The sequence below is a fragment of the Blennius ocellaris genome (assembly GCF_963422515.1).
Source record: "Blennius ocellaris genome assembly, chromosome: 19".
NCBI classification, from domain to species: Eukaryota; Metazoa; Chordata; class Actinopteri; order Blenniiformes; family Blenniidae; genus Blennius; species Blennius ocellaris.
In genome coordinates, this window is record NC_137668.1 from 753,228 (window position 1) to 777,833 (window position 24,606).

The 24,606-nt window shown below is 46.5% G+C and overlaps 1 protein-coding gene across 1 annotated transcript in view; it reads right to left on the bottom strand.

The window, feature by feature from the left end:
- The window catches only part of LOC308143782 (transmembrane protein 170A-like), a gene marked incomplete at both ends in the record, with an annotated part of 38,220 nt that extends 25,753 nt beyond the window's left edge, over positions 1-12,467 (bottom strand). Inside the window, 2 exon segments of the mRNA XM_080514699.1 lie at positions 2,283-2,453; positions 12,353-12,467. Coding sequence (XP_080370825.1) covers positions 2,283-2,453; positions 12,353-12,467 — 286 coding nt within the window.
- Positions 12,468-24,606: the final 12,139 nt, after the last annotated feature.

The following is a 24,606-nucleotide window of genomic DNA, read 5'->3' on the forward strand; positions in this document are numbered from 1 at the left end:
AAGGCATTGCTCCAACAACAGACTGTAAACAAATGCATTGTAGCAACAACAACAGACTGTAAACAAAGGCATTGCTCCAACAACAGACTGTAAACAAAGGCATTGCAGCAACAACAGACTGTAAACAAAGGCATTGCTCCAACAACAGACTGTAAACAAATGCATTGTAGCAACAACAACAGACTGTAAACAAAGGCATTGCTCCAACAACAGACTGTAAACAAATGCATTGCAGCAACAACAACAGACTGTAAACAAAGGCATTGCAGCAACAACAACAGACTGTAAACAAAGGCATTGCAGCAACAACAACACAAAGGCATTGCTCCAACAACAGACTGTAAACAAATGCATTGTAGCAACAACAACAGACTGTAAACAAATGCATTGCAGCAACAACAACAGACTGTAAACAAAGTCATTGCAGCAACAACAACAGACTGTAAACAAAGGCATTGCAGCAACAACAACAGACTGTAAACAAAGGCATTGCAGCAACAACAACACAAAGGCATTGCTCCAACAACAGACTGTAAACAAATGCATTGTAGCAACAACAACAGACTGTAAACAAAGGCATTGCTCCAACAACAGACTGTAAACAAATGCATTGTAGCAACAACAACAGACTGTAAACAAATACATTGTAGCAACAACAACAGACTGTAAACAAATGCATTGCAGCAACAACAACAGACTGTAAACAAAGGCATTGCAGCAACAACAACAGACTGTAAACCAAGGCATTGCAGCAACAACAACACAAAGGCATTGCTCCAACAACAGACTGTAAACAAATGCATTGTAGCAACAACAACAGACTGTAAACAAATGCATTGCAGCAACAACAACAGACTGTAAACAAAGGCATTGCAGCAACAACAACAGACTGTAAACAAAGGCATTGCAGCAAAAACAACAGACTGTAAACAAAGGCATTGCAGCAACAACAACAGACTGTAAACAAAGGCATTGCAGCAACAACAACAGACTGTAAACAAAGGCATTGCAGCAACAACAACAGACTGTAAACAAAGGCATTGAAGCAACAACAACAGACTGTAAACAAAGGCATTGCAGCAATAACAACAGACTGTAAACAGAGGCATTGCAGCAATAACAACAGACTGTAAACAAAGGCATTGCAGCAAGAACAACAGAGTGTAAACAAAGGCATTGCAGCAACAACAACAGATTGTAAACAAAGGCATTGCAGCAACAAAAGACTGTAAACAAAGGCATTGTAGCAACAACAACAGACTGTAAACAAAGGCATTGCAGCAATAACAACAGACTGTAAACAAAGGCATTGCAACAACAACAGACTGTAAACAAAGGCATTGCAGCAACAACAACAGACTGTAAACAAAGGCATTGCAGCAACAACAACAGGGTGTAAACAAAGGCATTGCAGCAACAACAACAGACTGTAAACAAAGGCATTGCAGCAACAACAACAGACTGTAAACAAAGGCATTGCAGCAACAACAGACTGTAAACAAAGGCATTGCAGCAACAACAACAGAGTGTAAACAAAGGCATTGCAGCAACAACAACAGACTGTAAACAAAGGCATTGCAGCAACAACAACAGGCTGTAAACAAAGGCATTGCAGCAACAACAACAGACTGTAAACAAAGGCATTGCAGCAACAACAGACTGTAAACAAAGGCATTGCAGCAACAACAACAGACAGTAAACAAAGGCATTGCAGCAACAACAACACAAAGGCATTGCTCCAACAACAGACTGTAAACAAATGCATTGTAGCAACAACAACAGACTGTAAACAAATGCATTGCAGCAACAACAACAGACTGTAAACAAAGTCATTGCAGCAACAACAACAGACTGTAAACAAAGGCATTGCAGCAAAAACAACAGACTGTAAACAAAGGCATTGCAGCAACAACAACAGACTGTAAACAAAGGCATTGCAGCAACAACAACAGACTGTAAACAAAGGCATTGCAGCAACAACAACAGACTGTAAACAAAGGCATTGCAGCAACAACAACAGAGTGTAAACAAAGGCATTGCAGCAACAACAACAGACTGTAAACAAAGGCATTGCAGCAACAACAACAGGCTGTAAACAAAGGCATTGCAGCAACAACAACAGACTGTAAACAAAGGCATTGCAGCAACAACAGACTGTAAACAAAGGCATTGCAGCAACAACAACAGAAAAGGCATTGCAGCAACAACAACAGACAGTAAACAAAGGCATTGCAGCAACAACAGCAGCCTGGTCCATTCATCATCCACCCGTTCAGACTTACTGGTGAGGACTCCGCCCAGCAGGGGTCCCACGAAGCCCATGAGCAGGACAGCGATGGGCAGGAAGCGAGCCACTTTGTGGCGGCGCAGCGTGGCAAGGCAGAGCAAGGCAGCCGGCAGGTGGAACACCAGCGACGACACGGTGGCCCACAGGAACACTCCGTACCACATCTCTGTCCACACACACACACACACACACACACACACACACACACACACACACACACACACACACACACACACACACACACACACACACACACACACACACACACACACATAGCAGCGTCAGGCCACCTGCCTCACCTGGACCACCTGCCTCACCTGGACCACCTGGACCACCTGCCTCACCTGGACCACCAGCCTCACCTGGACCACCTGGACCACCTGCCTCACCTGGACCACCTGCCTCACCTGGACCACCAGCCTCACCTGGACCACCTGGACCACCCCTCCACTGCTGCAGGTCTGTTGTCCTCATCAGAAGCTTCACATGATTTTCAGCACAAAAGGACGATTCTTCTCCAAAAGAACAAGAAAGTTCTGCTCAACTAAATGACGTTGGGTCCGTTTCACGAAGCAGGTTTAAGGATTACCCCAGGTTATTGAACATCGAGTTGAGGGAAATGCGGGATTTTCCGTTTCACAAAGGGAGGTAACTCAAACCGGAGGAAGCGGGGTAACTCAAGCCTGTTTCACGAAGCGGTATAACGTCAACTCCCGGTCAGTTACCGGGGCAACAGACACTCTAGAACTAACCTGGTCGGGAGCAGGTTTTTGTCAGTGAACATGGAGTTTTGCTCTGGCTCCGCCCCCTTTCAGACGGGCACGGGATTTCATTTCCTCATTCAGCGGGGGAGTTTTGGTGAAACAGTTCTGCAGTGCCTTATTCCCGAGGCAAATTAGACGTCAACTTTATTCCCTCAATATGGAATGTGCTTTTGATAATGATCCGATTGATGAAGGCGCAGCATTACTTCGCCGAGAATTTCATATTCGCAGATAATATTCGCATCATCAGACCGCGCATAGATGTACTGGCATTTGCAGACACCTTCCTTTTTGAGCGGTACCGTTTTACTGCCGAGACCATTATGTACATCCACAGTTTAATCGCTCTGTACATTAGCAACATCACCAGCTGAGCCTTGCCCTGACGTCATAGCAGATATTGTGTGTTGTGTTGCGTTTCCTCGTAAATGGCAGAGCTGTCAGAGACACCATATGCCATCATCACTTCGGGGTCTGATCACCACCACCACCACCAAATAAAGACATGATGCACAATTCATTTGGTCTTTTTTATTTCCTACAAATACAAGCGCTAGTTTAGTTAATGTAGTTAGTAGTTAGCATAATTCACCTGGGGCTGTACACCCACCCTTAACTTGTGCTCCAGTGTTTTCCATCTTCTGGAGCAGGTGGAGTCTATAGATCTGTTTTACAGATAACTGGGAGGACATAAGGAGGACACTCAATTATTACAGTTGGACATGAATTCCACAGAATGAACCTCTGGTGTTTACTGAACATCTGTCTCACTGTCAGTCCCTGCAGTGGATGTTGAGGGACCCTCCTGCTGCTGCCCAGCCAGGCCCTGTTAAAAAGGATGATAATGTGTCAATACTTCAGTGTAGACAAAATATCACTCTTTATTCCACCACAATGTTTCAGAAATGTAAACGGGATGAGAACTATCATACCTCTACAGGCCTTTGTGGATCCTCCTCTGTAAAGGCAGCAGACAGGGTTTCCTGTACTCTTCATCATAGATGAATATGTTTCAGTATATTTAAACTACCATTTTGTGTAGTTTTGCCTACTGAGTGTTGCCTACTTACAAGGTCTGTTGTGGCATGAGGGGGTCCAGCAGGCAGAGAGCACCATCACAATCTGTTGGGTGACAAAAAAAAGACATGATGGGGAAATAAAGATGAACAAAAGGAGGCTTAAAGAGATATATAGGCCTCGGCATATTATATATTATGAAGGAAGTGGCATCTTGAGGGGTGAGCTCTGAAGAGGAGCTCCTCCAGGGATTCCCTCAGCCACTGGCCTCCCAACATTCTGGCTTAGGGCTCCTCTGCCTCTGTTAAAGGTGGAGGTGCTGGGCCTCCACCCGTTTTACAGGCATCTGCCTTCTTTCTGTTGGCTGAGTAAAGTCTGTCTTAGTTTAGCCTTAGTTATTTGACAGCACATGATATGGGTGAGAAGACATTTATGTGTTTGAAAACAGCATTATGTTGGGAATAAAACACTTGCACAGTCCAATGGCCACTTGATATTTACTGTACAATGTCACACATGATCGACATTACGTTAAGAAATGTATTGATTAACAATTAAATTGGCAGCGGTCTTACCCGATTGGACAATGTTTTTATATTTCACTTTCAGCTGCTGCCAAGAGCGCTTCTCCCCCGCGGAATTGCACCCAAAAGAAATAAATTAATAAGCTCCCATCAAGCAGTATTCCCTTGCAATAATGTTGCGATGACAAAGACGTTTGAACTTACGCATTCACTTGAGCAGCAATCTTCTTCCACGCCGCCTCCCTCTCTTTAGCAGCCGCTGCGCTGTTGCATTTTTTTTTTTTAATATGTTCATATTCGCCATATGATGGGATCAATACTTCCTGCTCCACTGGCGTCAAAAACTCCGCCCTCCGCGTCTCAGTTGTCATGGTGACTCGTTGAATCGGGGCTCCATTGATGCGGTCTTTTTAGAGTCGTGGTGCACGCGCTTGACTCCAGGTGAAACTACTCCGAGTTCATCAAACTGATCAAAATCCGGCGTCGTGAAACCCGAAAACTCCGCGTTTTCTGTCTCAGTCTAACTCAATTCAGAGCTCGGTGTTAAGCTCATGGCTTCTTAAACCTGCTTCGTGAAACGGACCCGTCATTTCCTTCGTCCAGCTCTTCTGGAAGAACTCATTCGTCTGCTGAACCCTGTAGGAGCTGCTCTGCTGAGCCCTGTAGAAGCTGCTCTGCTGAACCCTGTAGAAGCTGCTCTGCTGAGCCCTGTAGGAGCTGCTCTGCTGAACCCTGTAGAAGCTGCTCTGCTGAACCCTGTAGAAGCTGCTCTGCTGAACCCTGTAGGAGCTGCTCTGCAGGGACCCTTGGACCTGTGAACAACTTATCTTTCACTAAAATTAAATCTATTCAGATTTGAATTCTTTATATTTGGTCTGAGGTGAAATTGATGAAAATTAACTGAATCAGTCCAACTAGTAATTTATGGTTGAATGTTGAACTGGCTGATGTTTCTCTCATGAGAGGAAGAAAGGAACTGTTCATAATGATCTTCTTGTCACGGCTGGGGGCCGGCGTGTGGAGTGTCCTGAACCCAAAAGCAGACCTCAAGCAGAAAGTTGTTTGCAAACAGTAAATGTTTTATTGAGGGAACAGGGAAAGGGGAGCTGGAACGGTGACGGGACCCGGGTAACTCCGGGGAGCCTCTTGGAACCGGGACGTGACCCGGGGGAATCTCAGGGGGGCCTCTTCCCACATGGAAAGAACCTATATGAGGATATATTGTCAGGATTGGTGGTGAACAGGATTCAAACGCCAACTAGTCCGGGATGTAATTTGAAAATAAAGTTTATTTTAAGTCGCTCCAACGGGGCGGCAGTCCGTGGCGAGGGATCGGGAAGCAGAGGCGGACGTCACGGAGACGGGGTCTTCCCAGGAGGGCAGAGCGGCGCACACCGGGACTGGACGGGAGAACAAACGGAGGTCAGAATACTGAGCTGCTTCCACACAAGAAGCGAACAAACACAAAACAATAATCACGAGGGGCAGAGTCTAGGTACCGCAGAGTAAACGTAACGATCTTGCAATGAGAGCCTGGGATCCCGGTCCTTAAATACTGGCTTCCCTCATTCACTTCAGGTGTGCGTCCTGCTCCGTCCGCTCCGCCTACACTCACACACGCCCACACACACACACACAAAACAACAACACAGTAGGAGACCTGCACGGGTTGTGACAGTACCCCCCACTTAACGGACGCCTCCTGGCGTCCTACCCGGCTTATCCGGATGCTCCCGGTAGAAGTCGGTCAGCAGACTCCGATCCAGGATGTGACCCCGCGGTACCCATGACCGTTCCTCAGGACCGTAACCCTCCCAATCCACGAGGAACTGGAACCCCCTGCCCCGGCGACGAACATCCAAGATCTTGTTGACTGTGTAGGCCGGGTGGTTGTCAATGAGCAGGGGGGGTGGCGGGGGCTCGGTGGAGGGGCTAAGAGGGCTGGAGTGGACTGGTTTCAGTAGCGAGACATGGAACGTTGGATGTATCCTTAAGGACGCCGGCAGTTTCAGCCTCACCACCGCCGGATTGATGATCTCCTCGATCTCAAAGGGCCCAATGAAACGAGGCGCCAGCTTGCGGGACTCTACCTGGAGTGGAAGGTCGCGGGAGGAGAGCCATACCTTCTGACCCGGGTGATACACGGGAGCTGAAGACCTTCGACGGTCCGCCAGTCTCTTATTGCGGGAAGATGAACGCACCAAGGCGGCCCTCGCCTCCTTCCAAACCCGCCGGCAGCGTCGAAGGTGGGCTTGCACCGAGGGCACGGCAACATCCTCCTCCTGGGTGGGGAACAGGGGGGGTTGGTAGCCGAGGGCCACCATAAACGGGGACATACCAGTGGCCGAGCAGGTGAGGGAATTATGGGCATACTCCACCCATGGCAACTGCGAGCTCCAGGAGGATGGGTGCCGAGCCGTCACACACCGCAGTGCCGTCTCCAGGTCTTGGTTGGCCCTCTCCGTCTGACCATTAGTCTGGGGGTGATACCCTGAGGAGAGGCTGGGAGAAGTTCCAAGAGCTCGGTCCGACACCACATCCTGGGGGATCCCGTGCAGCCGGTACACCTCCCTGACCAGCAGATCAGCCGTCTACGTCGCCGTGGGTAATTTAGGAAGGGGGACAAAGTGCACAGCCTTTGAAAAGCGATCCACAACAGTCATTATCACTGTGTTACCTTCAGACGGGGGGAGACCGGTAACAAAGTCGACAGCAATGTGGGACCAGGGTCGACTCGGGATGGGCAAGGGACGGAGCAGCCCTGCAGGCGGTTGGTGGGATGCCTTGCTTCGGGCACAGACGGTGCACGCAGCCACAAACGTCTGGGCATCCCGGGATATGGAGGGCCACCAGAAACGTTGCCTCAGGAAAGACAGGGTTCGCTGGGAGCCTGGATGGCAGGTTAATTTGGAAGAATGGCCCCACTGCAGAACCCTAGACCTCATAGGCTCAGGAACAAAGAGACAGTTCTCCGGCCCATTACCCGGATCGGGATGGGTGAGTAGGGCTTGTCTGACCTGATCTTCGATGTCCCAGGAGGCAGATGCGACCATGCAGGTGGAGGGAAGTATATCCTCTGGTTCCCCCTCAGTCCTCTCAATGGTGGTCTGCCGGGACAGGGTGTCGGGCTTCGTGTTCCTGGAGCCTGGCCGGTAGGTAAGGGTAAAGTTAAACCGACCCAGAAACAATGCCCAGCGTGCCTGCCGGGAGTTTAGTCGTTTGGCAGACTGAAGGTATGACAAATTCTTGTGGTCAGTCCAGACCACAAATGTTTGGGGGGCTCCCTCCAGCCAGTGTCTCCATTCCTCCAATGCCAGTACAACTGCCAGCAACTCCCGGTTACCGACATCATAATTCCGTTCAGCCGGAGTCAGGCGTCGCGAAAAGAAGGCGCAGGGGTGAGTCTTGGAGTCCTCGGCACGCTGGGATAACACCGCTCCAACGCCAGTGTCCGAGGCGTCGACCTCTACGATGAGCTGCTTGGTGGGATCAGGATGACACAGCACCGGGGCCTGCGTGAACAGCTGCTTCAGGGTGCTGAACGCCTGTTCAGCTGCCTGTGTCCACTGAAAACGGGTTGAGGTGGACGTGAGTTGCGTGAGAGGGGCTGCGACCTTACTGTAGTTCCTGATGAATCGTCGGTAGAAGTTGGAAAACCCGAGAAACCGCTGCAGCTGTTTACGGGTAGTTGGTCTGGGCCAGTCCACCACCGCTTGGACCTTGGCTGGATCCGCTTTCACCTGTCCCCGTTCGATGATGTACCCCAAGAAGCTCACAGAGGTCGCATGGAGGACACACTTCTCCGCCTTCACAAATAGCCGATTCTCCAGAAGACGCTGGAGCACTGCCCGGACGTGAAGAACATGCTCCTCCTGGCTGCGAGAGAATATCAAAATGTCATCCAAATATACAAATATACACTGGTTCAACATGTCCCGCAACACATCGTTGACCAGGTGCTGGAATACTGCAGGAGCATTTGTGAGTCCAAAAGGCATAACTAAGTATTCAAAGTGCCCGAGGGGAGTCTTAAACGCCGTCTTCCACTCATCTCCCTCGCGGATCCGAATGAGGTGATAGGCGTTCCGGAGGTCAAGCTTGGAAAACACGGTAGCTTCATGGAGGGGCTGGAAAGCAGAGTCCATTAGCGGTAGGGGGTATTTGTTCTTGACCGTTATATTGTTCAGTCCTCTATAGTCAATGCATGGCCGTAACGTACCGTCTTTCTTGGCAACAAAAAAGAACCCGGCCCCCACGGGAGACGATGAGGGACGGATCAGGCCAGCAGCGAGGGACTCGTGGATGTACCTCTCCATGGTTTCTCTCTCGGGGCGGGACACATTATACAGGCGACTGGAGGGAAGGGGCGCCCCCGGGAGAAGCTCAATGGCGCAATCATATGGTCGGTGAGGGGGAAGGGAGGTAGCTCGCTGTTTACTGAATACCTCCCTTAGGTGGTGATACTCAGGAGGAACGGAACCCAGATCGATCTTCTCCTGGTTGGTGGAGGGGGGTGTTGGGGGGCGTCCTGGAGCCGACTGGAGACAGTGAGTGTGGCAAGATCGTTCTGTCAGGATTGGTGGTGAACAGGATTCAAACGCCAACTAGTCCGGGATGTAATTTGAAAATAAAGTTTATTTTAAGTCGCTCCAACGGGGCGGCAGTCCGTGGCGAGGGATCGGGAAGCAGAGGCGGACGTCACGAAGACGGGGTCTTCCCAGGAGGGCAGAGCGGCGCACACCGGGACTGGACGGGAGAACAAACGGAGGTCAGAATACTGAGCTGCTTCCACACAAGAAGCGAACAAACACAAAACAATAATCACGAGGGGCAGAGTCTAGGTACCGCAGAGTAAACGTAACGATCTTGCAATGAGAGCCTGGGATCCCGGTCCTTAAATACTGGCTTCCCTCATTCACTTCAGGTGTGCGTCCTGCTCCGTCAGCTCCACCTACACTCACACACGCCCACACACACAAACACAAAACAACAACACAGTAGGAGACCTGCACGGGTTGTGACATATATGCACATATATGAAACCTATATGCAGCATATATGCACATATATGACAATATATATGCTGTATATATGCACATATATGCACATATATGACAATATATATGCTGCATATATGCACATAAATGCTGCATATATGCACATATATGACCATATATATGCTGCATATATGCACATATATGCAGCATATATGCACATAAATGCTGCATATATGCACATATATGACCATGTATATGCTACATATATGCACATATATGCTGCATATATGCACATAAATGCTGCATATATGCACATATATGACAATGTATGGGCTGCATATATGCACATATATGACAATATATGCTGCATATATGCACATATATGCTGCATATATGACCATATATATGCTGCATATATGCACATATATGCTGCATATATGCACATAAATGCTGCATATATGCACATATTTGACAATATATGGGCTGCATATATGCACATATATGACCATATATATGCTCCATATATGCACATATATGACAATATATATGCTGCATATGTGCACATATATGCACATATATGCTGCATATATGCACATATATGACAATATATATGACAATATATATGCTGCATATATGGAAAGTCCCACATGGACAGAACCTATATAAACATATATGTTTTAATATAGGTTTTGATATAGGTTTTGAATATATGTGACACGTATAAAATTGGCCATTTTCCTATATTTTATGCACATCTATGGACCTATATGCACAGATAGGTACATATTTTTAGATATATATATATATAGCTCAGGTGGCAAGGCAACAGACTGGTGCACGGGAGACCCTGGTTCGATTCCCGCTAGGGTCACTGAGCAAATAACAGCATCCGGTGTGGGCCCACATGGAAAGAACCTATATAAAGGTTAGGATATATGTGACATATATAAAATTGGCCATTTTCCTATATTTTATGTACATATATGTGTGCATACATGGGCACATATAGGTGTGCATATATGCGCATATAGGTGTGCATATATGGGAACATATAGGTTTGCATATATGTGCATATAGGTTTGCATATATTGGAACATATAGGTGTGCATATATGCACATATAGGTTTGGAATATATGTGACATATATAAAATTGGTCGTTTTCCTATATGTTATGTACATATATGTGTGCATACATGCGCATATAGGTTTGGCATATATGTGAAATATATAAAATTGGCCGTTTTCCTATATGTTATATACATATATGGGTGCATACATGCGCACCTATATGTACATATATGTACATATATGTATATAACATATAGGAAAACGGCCAATTTTATATATGTCACATATATGCCAAACCTATATTAAAACATATATGTTTATATAGGTTCTTTCCATGTGGGTTGGAACCGGTACGGGACCCGGGGGAATCTCAGGGGGGCCTCTTGGAACCGGGACGGGACCCGGGGGAATCTCAGGGGGGCCTCTTGGAACCGGGACGGGACCCGGGGGAATCTCTGGGGGGGGCCTCTTGGAACCGGGACGGGACCCGGGGGAATCTCAGGGGGGCCTCTTGGAACCGGGACGGGACCCGGGGTAATCTCTGGGGGGGGCCTCTTGGAACCTGGACGGGACCCGGGGGAATCTCAGGGGGGCCTCTTGGAACCCGGACGGGACCCGGGGGAATCTCTGGGGGGGGCCTCTTGGAACCGGGACGGGACCCGGGGGAATCTCTGGGGGGGGCCTCTTGGAACCTGGACGGGACCCGGGGGAATCTCAGGGGGGGGCCTCTTGGAACCCGGACGGGACCCGGGGGAATCTCAGGGGGGCCTCTTGGAACCCGGACGGGACCCGGGGGAATCTCAGGGGGGCCTCTTGGAACCCGGACGGGACCCGGGGGAATCTCAGGGGGGCCTCTTGGAACCCGGACGGGACCCGGGGGAATCTCTGGGGGGGGCCTCTTGGAACCGGGATAGGACCCGGGGGAATCTCTGGGGGGCCTCTTGGAACCGGGATGGGACCCGGGGGAACTTCTTGGAGCCGGGACGGGACCCGGGGAATCTCTGGGGGGCCTTCTTGGAACCGGGACGGGACCCGGGGAGACCTCTTGGAACCGGCGTCGGAACAGGAACGGGAACGGGAACCACCCCGGGGAGGACACTCACTCCCCGGGGAGGACAACACCGACTCACCTCCACACGGAGTGAAGACTAGGCAATCCTCTGGCACCGGACCCACCTCCCTGCAGGGCTTAAGACTGCTTGACAATCAATTAGCTGATTGCCTGCAGGAGTGCCAGAGAGGATCCGGTGCTGGAGCGAGGTGTGTGACTCCTGACACTTCTTACATTATAAAGTCTGTAATCATCACAACTGATAGCTCAAGCGCATTAAATTGTCATTCATCTAAAACCATGTTATTTTCATCAAATAATTCAGACTCAACCCCTGAAGGAAGCAGTCTCGGTCCAGCTACACATGGAAACTGTTTTCTTACAGCACTGCTGGAAAGGCACAGAAAAGAAATCTGAAATGATGAAGTAAGGTTCAACATTACGCTGAAAAGCGGAACTGATAAAGTGTCCAGGTGAAGCAAAATGCTAACTAGCTTAGCACATTACAAAGGAAATACGTTTAAACAAGCTTCATCTTGTAACTGTACCAAACTGTTCACACACGAAGCCTTTTAACTCACAACAGCAGTAAAAACAAACGTTTATTTAGCATAAAAAACAAAATTAAAGACATTATCGTCACCTGAGAAGTCGCTAAGAGACGTGTTGTTTCCTTGGTTCGTGTCGTTTGTCCTCGGCACAAAGTTCAAATCTGGAATCTGCTTGAAAAAGCCAGTCTCCTGATATTTGTCCTGCATGTCTGTAACTGTTTCCACAACAGAAGAGAGATATGAATCTATGAATCTGCGTCTTTCTTCCACCTGAAGCGGAGCAGCATCGACCCAACTGAGCTAGCTGTAAACACGGTGACGTCAGGACGCTGGATCCCGGTGACCGCCATCTTGGATGGGTCTACAATAGACAATATACAGAGAAGCTTCATTGACTCACGCCGCCGATCGTAGCTGACGTAACAGAACGACACCATCTTGGATAGGTCACGCTGCGCCTCCAGTACATTGGTTTTCTACTGAGGAAGGTGTCGTCCAACTATAATCACCACTCGCCGAAATTTCACACACGAAAAGTATGTGCTTTTACGTTGAAATAATTTGTTTTATCCTTCTTTACAAAGACTGACATGTCATTAATAAATGTGTAAATTAAGAAACTGATCATTTGGAGTAGTTTCTCGCTCATACACGTGGAAACACCAATAACACATATATTCACATATTTGTTTTGTGAGCAAAATATATTGCCAAATCTACTGTACCCAAATATACTCAATGCTGATTTGCAAAGAAAATAAATGTCCAGATCATGACTTGTGTGTGGCTTCATTCCTGAGTGCTTGAAACGATCTTAAAGTCTGCTCCACACTCACACTTTTAACACCCAACCTCGTTAGGTTGGGTGTTAAAATAGTGTTGAATACCGTTGTATTCAACACTGGAGTTCCGGTTGCAAAGTATTTGCATTTAATCTGCTTTAATTAAATCATGACATGACAAGAGCTGGTGACTGATCACTTCCGATAACAAGTAGTAAAACTTCCTATCATGTACTTACCAGTGGCACCAGAGGGGTGAGGTTTCAGGCCTCGCACCAGCCACTCCATTTGCCAAACCTTACCAAGGTGATTGGTAGATGTTGCCCACATGTTGGAAACGCTTCACTGCAAAAATCTGGGGTCCGTTTCACGAAGCAGGTTTAAGAAGCCATGGGCTTAACACCGAGCTCTGAATTGAGTTACACTGAGACAGAAAACGCGGAGTTTTCGGTTTCACGACGCCGGATTTTGATCAGTTTGATGAACTCGGAGTAGTTTCACCTGGAGTCAAGCGCGTGCACCACGACTCTAAAAAGACTGCATCAATGGAGCCCCGATTCAACGAGTCACCATGACAACTGAGACGCAGAGGGCGGAGTTTTTTACGCCAGTGGAGCAGGAAGTATTGATCCCATCATATGGCGAATATGAACATATTAAAAAAAAAAAATGCAACAGCGCAGCGGCTGCTAAAGAGAGGGAGGCGGCGTGGAAGAAGATTGCTGCTCAAGTGAATGCGTAAGTTCAAACGTCTTTGTCATCGCAACATTATTGCAAGGGAATACTGCTTGATGGTAGCTTATTAATTTATTTCTTTTGGGTGCAATTCCGCGGGGGAGAAGAGCTCTTGGCAGCAGCTGAAAATGAAATATAAAAACATTGTCCAATCGGGTGAGACCGCTGCTAATTTAATTGTTAATCAATACATTTCTTAACGTAATGTCGATCATGTGTGAAATTGTACAGTAAATATCAAGTGGCCATTGGACTGTGAGGTGTTTTATTCCCAACATAATGCTGTTTTCAAACACATAAATGTCTTCTCACCCATATCATGTGCTGTCAAATAATGAAGGCTAAACTAAGACAGACTTTACTCAGCCAACAGAAAGAAGGCAGATGCCTGTAAAACGGGTGGTGGCCCAGCACCTCCACCTTTAATAGAGGCAGAGGAGCCCTAAGCCAGAATGTTGGGAGGCCAGTGGCTGAGGGAATCCCTGGAGGAGCTCCTCTTCAGACCTCACCCCTCAAGATACCACTTCCTTCATAATATATAATATGCCGAGGCCTATATATCTCTTTAAGCCTCCTTTTGTTCATCTTTATTTCCCCATCATGTCTTTTTTTTGTCACCCAACAGATTGTGATGGTGCTCTCTGCCTGCTGGACCCCCTCATGCCACAACAGACCTTGTAAGTAGGCAACACTCAGTAGGCAAAACTACACAAAATGGTAGTTTAAATATACTGAAACATATTCATCTATGATGAAGAGTACAGGAAACCCTGTCTGCTGCCTTTACAGAGGAGGATCCACAAAGGCCTGTAGAGGTATGATAGTTCTCATCCCGTTTACATTTCTGAAACATTGTGGTGGAATAAAGAGTGATATTTTGTCTACACTGAAGTATTGACACAGTATTTTTAACAGGGCCTGGCTGGGCAGCAGCAGGAGGGTCCCTCAACATCCACTGCAAGGACTGACAGTGAGACAGATGTTCAGTAAACACCAGAGGTTCATTCTGTGGAATTCATGTCCAACTGTAATAATTGAATGTCCTCCTTATGTCTTCCCAGTTATCTGTAAAACAGATCTATAGACTCCACCTGCTCCAGAAGATGGAAAAAACTGGAGCACAAGTTAAGGGTGGGTGTACAGTCCCAGGTGAATTATGCTAACTACTAACTACATTAACTAAACTAGCGCTTGTATTTGAAGGAAATAAATAAGACCAAATGAATTGTGCATCATGTCTTTATTTGGTGGTGGTGGTGGTGGTCAGACCCCGAAGTGATGATGGCATATGGTGTCTCTGACAGCTCTGCCATTTACGAGGAAACGCAGCACAACACACAATATCTGCTATGACGTCAGGGCAAGGCTCAGCTGGTGATGTTGCTAATGTACGGAGCGATTAAACTATGGATGTACATAATGGTCTCGGCAGTAAAACGGTACCGCTCAAAAAGGAAGGTGTCTGCAAATGCCAGTACATCTATGCGCGGTCTGATGATGCGAATATTATCTGCGAATATGAAATTCTCGGCGAAGTAATGCTGCGCCTTCATCAATCGGATCATTATCAAAAGCACATTCCATATTGAGGGAATAAAGTTGACGTCTAATTTGCCTCGGGAATAAGGCACTGCAGAACTGTTTCACCAAAACTCCCCCGCTGAATGAGGAAATGAAATCCCGTGTCCGTCGGAAAGGGGGCGGAGCCAGAGCAAAACTCCATGTTCACTGACAAAAACCTGCTCGCGACCAGGTTAGTTCTAGAGCGTCTGTTGCCCCGGTAACTGACCGGGAGTTGACGTTACACCGCTTCGTGAAACAGGCTTGAGTTACCCCGCTTCCTCCGGTTTGAGTTACCTCCCTTTGTGAAACGGAAAATCCCGCATTTCCCTCAACTCGGTGTTCATTAACCTGGGGTAATCCTTAAACCTGCTTCGTGAAACGGACCCCTGGTCCAAAGTGTCACCATGACTTTATGCAGTGGCTGCAGATTGGTCACTTCACCAAAGGTCTCTGCCGGATGGAGTCCAGAGAAGTTGTCATGCTCCAGAACTCTGACATCATTTAAACTTGAATTGAGAAAGTACTAATTTGTTCTAATGAAATAAAAACTTTATTCCAAAATCACTCTATATCTCGTGTGGAGCATCATTTCGGCCACTCCTTATGAAATGAAAATAGCAGTCAAATCCAGCATAATAAAACAGGTTGAAACTGCTTAAACCTGATAAACACTTCATGTTTAAACTTGAATAGTGAAAGTACGACTATGTTCTAGTAAAATACAAACTTTATTCTAAAAACCAACTCTCAAGCTCCTCATCCTATCTCTAAGGGTGCGCTCAGCCACCCTACGCAGGAAGCTCACTTCAACCGCTTGTATCCGGGATCTCGTTCTTTCGGTCATGACCCATAGTTCATGGCTGTGGTGGAGGCAATAACTCGGGTCTGGGAGGAGTTTGGAGAGGCCATGGAAGAGGACTTTCGGTCTGCCCCGAGGAAATTCTGGCAAACCGACTCCATGCTCCGGGAGCATGGAGTCCGGGGCCCTTCATCCCTGCAACATCGCGTGACGCGGGGACGGTACCTCTGGACAGGCAGAATGGGGTCGTGGTCCCTCTCTTCAAGGAGGGGGATCGGAGGGTGTGTTCCAACTACAGAGGGATCACACTCCTCAGCCTCCCCAGGAAAGTCTATTCCAGTGTACTGGAGTGGAGGGTCCGGCCGTTAGTCAAACCTTGGATCCAAGAGGAATAATGCGGTTGTCGTTCTGGTCGAGGAACACTGGACCAGCTCTATACCCTCCACCAGCTGCTTGAGGGTTCATGGGAGTTTGCCCTACTAGTCCACATGTGTTTTGTGGATCTGGAGAAGGCGTTCGACCACGTCCCCCGAGACATCCTGTGGGGGGGTGCTCCGGGAGCATGGAGTCCAGGGCCCTTTGTCAAGGGCTGTTCGGTCTTTGTATTCCTGGAACAGGAGTTTGGTTTGCATTGGCGGCAATAAGTCGGACCTGTTTGCAGTGGTTTCACATGATCCGCCAGTGGCAGACAGAAAAAAGCATTAGCCAAATCTATACAAGAGAAAAATCTATGTTCAGGTGAGAGATGTGACAACGCAGTTTTGAGATGTCTGGAATCTCGTTTCTCTGCACAGGTTGCCGGGACCGGCAGCCAGGGGGGACTCGGCTGAGATCCTCAACACCAGCCCCTGGGTACTTCTCAGGGTGATAAAGAGGAAGTGGTCCGAGCCCAGGTGAACGGGTCGATTTAAGGTCGTCGAGAGGACGTCTCACGCTGTTCGGCTGAGTGACAAAGGCTCCCCAGGAAAGTCTATTCCAGGGTACTGGAGAGGAGGGTCCGGCCGTTAGTCGAACCCTGGATACAAGAGGAACAATGCGGTGCCATCTGTCGCAGTGTACTCTGGCGGGAGAACCACATCGCACTCTTCAGGAGACCTCCATCCATCTGAAGCAAGTTGCCCCTGGATCGGCTGATCCAGGAGACAGCTCCACACGTCAAAGGGCGGAATAATCCCTGTACACCGAAGTAAGAAGAACACAGAGAAGTAGACGACAGCAAGGGAGGAGGTGAAATAGCGCTCCTCTCTGTTCATGTGACGTGCCAAGTCCATCCATCCATCCATCCATTTTCTGCCGCTTATCCGGGGCCGCGTCGCGGAGGCAACTCTGCTCAGACTTCCCTCACCCCAGACACTTCCTCCAGCTCTTCCGGTGGCACCCCAAGGCGTTCCCAGGCCAGCCGAGAGAGAGGGCAACTCCAGAGAGAGAGGGCAACTCCAGAGCAGTGGAGTATCCAGCCCCCGTCGAGGAGCTGGGTTCCGGAGTCCAAGCTGTAAGTGGAGGCGAGCCCGACTATATCTAGACGGTATCTCTCAGCCTCCCTCACAAGCTCGGGCTCCTTCCCCCCCAGCGAGGTCACATTCCATGTCCCAATAGCCAGATTCTGTGGCCGGGGATCGGGTCGTCGAGGCCTCTGCCGTCGACTGCCCCCCAATCCACAATGCACCCAACCCCTACGGCAGCCTCTGTAGGTGGTGGGCCCACAGGAGGGGCAAGTCCCCCGACAACATAGCTCCGAGGGTCATTCGGGTGCTCAAACTCCCCCACCACGACAAGGTTGCAGTTCAAGGGGGAGTCACCACCGTTTAAAAGTTTTGTATGTTGCTATTTGAGTATATGATTGTTGATTTTGCTTACATATGACCTCTATTATACGAAGAGTGCCTCATACTGTATTGACACTAATTATTGACCTCTGGGGTCAGAGGTCAAAAGGGGAATTGAAGGAATATAGTGGTTGAACATTTGTTTTCTGTGTGACAACTGGACATATTGTATTCAGTTGTGTTTCTACACTACTGGGGTTTCTCCCACTGCCCAAGTTGGGAAAACACAGCTATAAATCCATGTTCAGGGACATTCCAAGTTGGTTGGCGATGTCTCCTCAGTGCTCTACTTGCAAAAACATGGTCAAGGTAAGATTGGATCAACAGATAAGAGGTCACTTTGTCCCACAGAACGTCAAGCTCTGAGAAGAACCAGTTTGAAGCAGTTTTGGGAACAAAGGAATAGTAAATTCACTATAGCAACGCATACATCACGAGGAACCGACCAATGTGAGGTTGAGGTGGTGTATGCAAATGTATAAATATGAACCACGTGTTGCAGTTGTGCCCTTCTTCATTGTAAACCTGGCCTGCACACTTGGGTCTGCAAGGAAGAACGGTCTGAGCTCGTATTATGTAATCTGATATATGTATTTTTGTAATCTCTTGTTTGTGTGATTATTAAATTCACTATTGAAGAAATTAACTCTGTTCCTGCCTCTCCCGGATCAAACGAACAAGCAGGAATTCAGGGGAACACAGGAACGAATTCCAACACTAAGCATCTCTACCTAAAGTCAGTAACACGATTTCTCTAGATTAAACCAGTCTGAGATGCTATATCTAAAGACAGTAACGGGATTGATTTTTTTTTTTTTTTTTTTTTTTTTTTTTTATTAAACCAGCCTGAGCAGCTCCATCTAGAGACAGTAACGTGATTTTCTAAATCAAACCAGCCTGATCAGCTCTATCTAAAGACAGTAATGTGATTTTCTAGATCAAACCAGCCTGATCAGCTCTATCTAAAGGCAGTAACACAATTTGTCTAGATTAAACCAGCCGGAGCAGCTCTATCTTAAGAAAATAACATGATTTTTTTCTCAATTAAACCAGCCTGAGCAGCTCTATCTTAAAGGAGTACAGTAGGATTTTCCCGAATTTTAGGAAAGAACCGCCCTCTCCACCTTTTGAAAAATGCACGCAAAGCTCTACCTGCTCCCGAGATGGAACGCCTACTAAAACGTGTGCGAGAGACATGAACGAGCCCAGTTCTCCTCGTGCACGCACTGTTTACAAGTCACAAGTCAGCATCGCTTACACAAGCTCACTTTACAAGAAGATTTGAACTTTTTCCACTAATCAACCCTGGAAAGTTACAATATAGACATAGATAACTTTTACTGGAAGTGATTTGAAATGGATTTCTCCAAATAGAATGCCAAACTTTACCTGTCGAGTAGAAACTTCGCGACTGAAGCATCAGTGGGAAGCCCAACCTGGGCTTTCAGCGCACGCCATCGTGTGAAAGAATCTCCCAAAAACACTCTGGTCTTGTTTCTCTCTTCCGAAGCCTTTCTCTTCTTCTCATACACTTCGAAGACACTTTTTCTCTTTTGTGACCCTCTGCCATTTTCAAAGTACCCGGTGAGAACTGCGAGCTCGCTGAAGGCGTAGCTCACCATATACACCTGAAAGCGCGCATGCGCAGAAAGTGAAAACTAATAGATCCACGCTACCTGGGGACGAGCACATACGACGGCCTTGCGTAATATATCACCAGAATGATTGACAGTTGGGAGTACCAATAGTCTTGATGATCCACCCGGAAAAAGAAAATCCTCCTGTACACCTTTAAGACAGTAACATGATTTTACTTGATTAAACCAGCCTGAGAAGCTCTATCTTAAAAAAGTACACTCAAAAATGAAATGACAGAATTGTTTTTTCAGTGTGACATGATTTTCCTCGATTAAACCATGGTCCAAGTGGAGGAACGTGGGAGCAGCGCTTCAAAGGGTTGAGTGGAAATCTCCACCAACGGCTGATCCCACGTTTCATCGGGCTCATCCATCCCTCCGGACAGGGCCTCACAGCCAGAGACAGGTGAGCCGTTTAGGGACTATTCAGTAACAAGAACTTAGAGCTGTGATTTCACTTGTATATAAGTTAAAGATGTAAAGCAAAGTTGGACTCTTCAGGTGATGAAATATACATTAAATGTCCACCAATGACTGTTGAGATGGTTGATCATTTAGTTTTAAACGTAGTAAACATAGAAAATACTTTGGCTGGTTATTGTGATTAAATTAAATTACATCTCACAACAAAACATGCTTTTAAAATAACAAAGACATTTGATCCAAATTACATTGAATTTAATACAAGAGACCCATTCTACAAAACAAACCTTTCCTCCTGCAATTAGCCTTTCAATACCACCTCACTCCGTGTGTGTTGTCCTCACAATCAATCAAAGTGATCTGGTGTCTCCTGGTGTTGATCTTAAGAGTCTCTCAACTTGTGGAACCTGTGCATTTAACACTTTTCTTTTGTCTACAGTGTGTTGTGGGAATCTCCCAGAACCTGTATCTCGCCCACCTTGCTGCTCCTCCTGTCACCTGCAGTACAAGGTGATTTCGTCTGTCCACTTCTGGCTCTAAAGACTCTTCTGGCTGTTTGTACCTACATGAACATCATTACATGCAGCTTGTTTACCAGAGCTTTACTTCAAGTCATTGCACAGCTAGAAAACTTTAGTTTAGTAAGTCTCAGTAAGGTCTGAGTGTGTATCACATGTTTAGGTGCAACCAGGGTTGGGTAGTCATGGAATACATGTAACAGTGTTACATAATTAGGATACAAAAAACATATAACTGTAATCTGTTACAGTACATAAAAAAATGTGTAATCTCGTTACAGGTATGCTCGATAAAAACTGGGATTACTGAGCAGGATTACAGTAGAAATCAGATGGAATAAACTAGAAATGCAGCTGTCACATGCGCCATGCACTGGCATTGCGACACTTCCCGACGCTTTCAGGCTGACAATCCATGCTTTGCCATGGATTCTGCAGACAGTTGCTTTCATCACTATGTTTTAAAGTCGGAGAAATCTCTTAACCTCTCTGTACAATGCAAACTATGTCTCCCAGAAGTGAAAGTGCTGTGAACGTCCAGGAACTGGACATCTCACCTGAAGAAACATAGAAACATAAAACCTGCTCACTTTCACTGATACACACATGGACTCTGTTTACTAGTTTTATTAGCTCGTAATATGCTTCCTACCTGTTCTCAATACGTTTAGAGGCTCTTGTGTTTTAGGGATTAATTGGGGCGACACGTGCCATCACTTTTTTCTTTTTACTCAATGAGTGATTCATGCTGCCAGATACAGCCTCTCATCAAACATTCACATTTATTCCGGAAAAAAACCAACATTAAAACTAATGAGGAAACGGGTCGAGAGAGAGAGAGAGAGAGAGAGAGAGAGAGAGAGAGAGAGAGAGAGAGAGAGAGAGAGTTTTAGAAAAGATGGGCACATTTTCTTGAATAGAAATTGAAAGCTTTATTTGTATTGTGGTTTTGATTCTCTAAAAAAAAAAAATCAATGTTAGACACCTGATTGGTTACTGAGTTTTGATAGTTCAAAACTTGTTAAGTGCAATTTGTGTCTGCTGTGTATAAGATGTGTCAATACACTGAGCAGATGACACTTTCTATTCTTTCTTGTCATTTTTTTATGTTTTATTATGGCCAGGCAAGAGTAGAGGCACGGCTTTTCAGAGGTTGATGGACTCTGTGCTGCGCGACCTCGCTTTCGTTTCTGTTTACCTGGACGACATCTTGGTGGCTAGTTCTTCAGTTGAGGAGCATTTTTCACACCTAAAGCAAGTTTTTCAGCGCCTTGAGCAGGGGTGGGCAATTATTTTTCCGAAGGGGCCAAATGAGAAGCAGAAAATATTGTGGAGGGCCTTGCCAAAAGTTTAAACTCTATTCTGCATATGAATTTTATTTCTAAATTGAAAGCAGTAAATGGCATTGTTTACACATGCTGGTAAGTGTCTGTGTTATTATTAGGTAAAGAGAAAGTGAGGGTTATTTTAACAAAAAAATTTTTTATTCAGTGCAGTTATTCAAAACAATTGTAAACATGAAACATTTGTAACTCTTTTTTTAATTACATTAACCAAAAACACTTTTTTCTATTAAGACATCACAATGTCTTTGTATGCCAAATATCATTAACAAGATATGTCACATTATGATTGTCAAACTGCCAAGCTGTGCAGATAAAAAGTAATAGTGAACACACATTTGGGTATTTTCTTGTTCAGTGAGAGAAATCTAGCCTTTGCTGCCCTTTAACGAGTGCATCAAAGTCAGGTTGAATGTCTGAGGTGGAGATGCGAAGCACAGCTGACAGATGATCATCAGTAAGAGAGGATCTGAACCTGGATTTGGTAAACTTCATTACTGAGAATGTTTGTTCACATATGTAGGTAGATCCAAACAGAACCAACATCTTCTGAGCATGTCTCCTCATGTTTGGAAAGTTCTCCTCCTTAAGAGATGAGTAGAACTCCAGCAGTGATGCTGACTTAAAGTGCTCTGCCAGTACTGTGTCAGACTGCAGGTCAATGAGCTCCAGCTGAACATCACTGGGTGCATCATCTACTCTGCAGGCAAAGGGAGAGGAAACCAGGTGCATTTCATCCTCAATGTTTTTACAATCATCAAATCGCCTTAAAAACTCACCATGCAAATCTCCTAACATGGATGAGTACCTGCAGAGATGATTAGCTGATGGTCTGACTTCTTTAAGGGTTTGCATGTGAGTGAGAGTGTTGTTCTGTAGTTGACTTGAAAGAAACAGCAACTTTCTCATAAAAGCCTTCACCAGGTTATGCATGTCATGAACGAAAAGGCCCTTGCCTTGCAGTTTAGTGCTCAGTTCATTCATCAGTGCCGTCACATCAACAGCAAATGCAAAATCTGTCATCCAGTTCATATCTGAAAGCTCGGGGATGTTTTTGCCTTTCATCTCACAAAACTCTTGAATCTCTGTTTTCAGGTCCCAAAATCTTTTGAGCACTTTGCCCAGACTGAGCCATCTGACAGCTGTGTGGTACATGATGTCACCATGTTCATTCTCATGCTCCTCTAAAAGTGCAACAAACTGCCTGTGATTTAATGCTCGTGCCCTGATAAAGTTAACCGTTTTTGTTACAACATCAATAACATGGTTAAGTTTTAGCACAGACCTGCACAGTACATGCTGATGTATAATACAATGTATCAACACTAAATGATGCTCTGTGCCGAGTTCAGTCACTTTATCTTGGATCTGTTTCAAAAGTCCAACATGTTTTCCGGTCATATTCGGACAACCATCAGTAGTAACGCCTACCAGTTTGTCCCATTTCAGTCCAAGCTTGACCATGCATGCATCGACCTCCTTGAACAGATCGTTTCCCGTTGTCGTTCCTTTTATTGACCTCAATGCTGCCAGCTCCTCCGTAATCTTGAAGCCCTGCCTTATTCCCCGGAGAAACACCAGTAACTGGGCAGTGTCACGGACACCACAGCTCTCATCCAAAGCCAAAGAGAAAAAGTCAAAACTTTCAACTCCACTTTTCAGCTGACATTCGAGATTCTCCGCGATTCCTTCCACCCTTCTGGTGACGGTTCGCCTGGACAGCGGGACTTTTTCAAATGCTTCTTTATTCTCAGGGCATATTAGCGCGGCAGAGTCCACCAAGCACTCTTTCACAAACTCGCCAATCCGAGAACGGCTTGCTGTTTTTAGCGATTTTGTGGGATATAACGAAGCTGGTCTTGGTCGCTGCATCCCGGGCTGTGTGTAGTTTGCTAAAACAGCCTTGTTGTTTTGCTAGCTTTGCTAGCAAGTCTTCTGATATTCGCGCTCTCTCAGCCTCCGCCAAGTGTCTGTATTTCTCCGCGTGTTTTGTCTCATAATGCCGACTCACATTGTACTCCTTAAACACGGCGACGTGCTCTCCACAAACTAAACAGACGGGTTTACCACCGACTTCAGTAAACAAATATTTAGTGCTCCAAATCTTCTTGAAATTTCGGCCTTCAGCATCCACCTTTCTTTTCTTGACGTGCCCGTACATCATTGAGGGGCGACAATCACATGCACTGATTGACTTGTTTTACGGGTACGTATACGACGTACGTAGGTTACGTACACTGTACATAAATAAACAGGCTTCAAAGTAAAAGCATTTCCGTTTTAGTTTATAGAGCCGATGGTTTTAGTCCACACATTAAAATTCGAAAGAAGCTTTTGTTTTCTTAATTCTAAGCAACCTTTCGCGGGCCGGTCAGAATCGGGTCACGGGCCGCATTTGGCCCGCGGGCCTTAAAATGCCCAGGTCTGGCCTTGAGGAACATGGCCTAATTGTCAACCCTGCTAAGTGCCAGTTTGGTCTGCCTGTGATTGACTTTTTGGGTCATCGTATTTCAACTCAGGGTGCCATTCCATTGCCTTCTAAGGTGCAAGCGGTGACAGATTTCCCTCGTCCAGCCTCGGTTAAGGCCCTGCAGGAGTTTTTGGGCATGATTAATTTTTACAACCTTTCATATTGAGATTACAACTATATACCAAATAAAGGTTTTATCAGCTCTATCAATTACAATGGTCAAATTGTCTCAATGGCTACAGACAGAAAA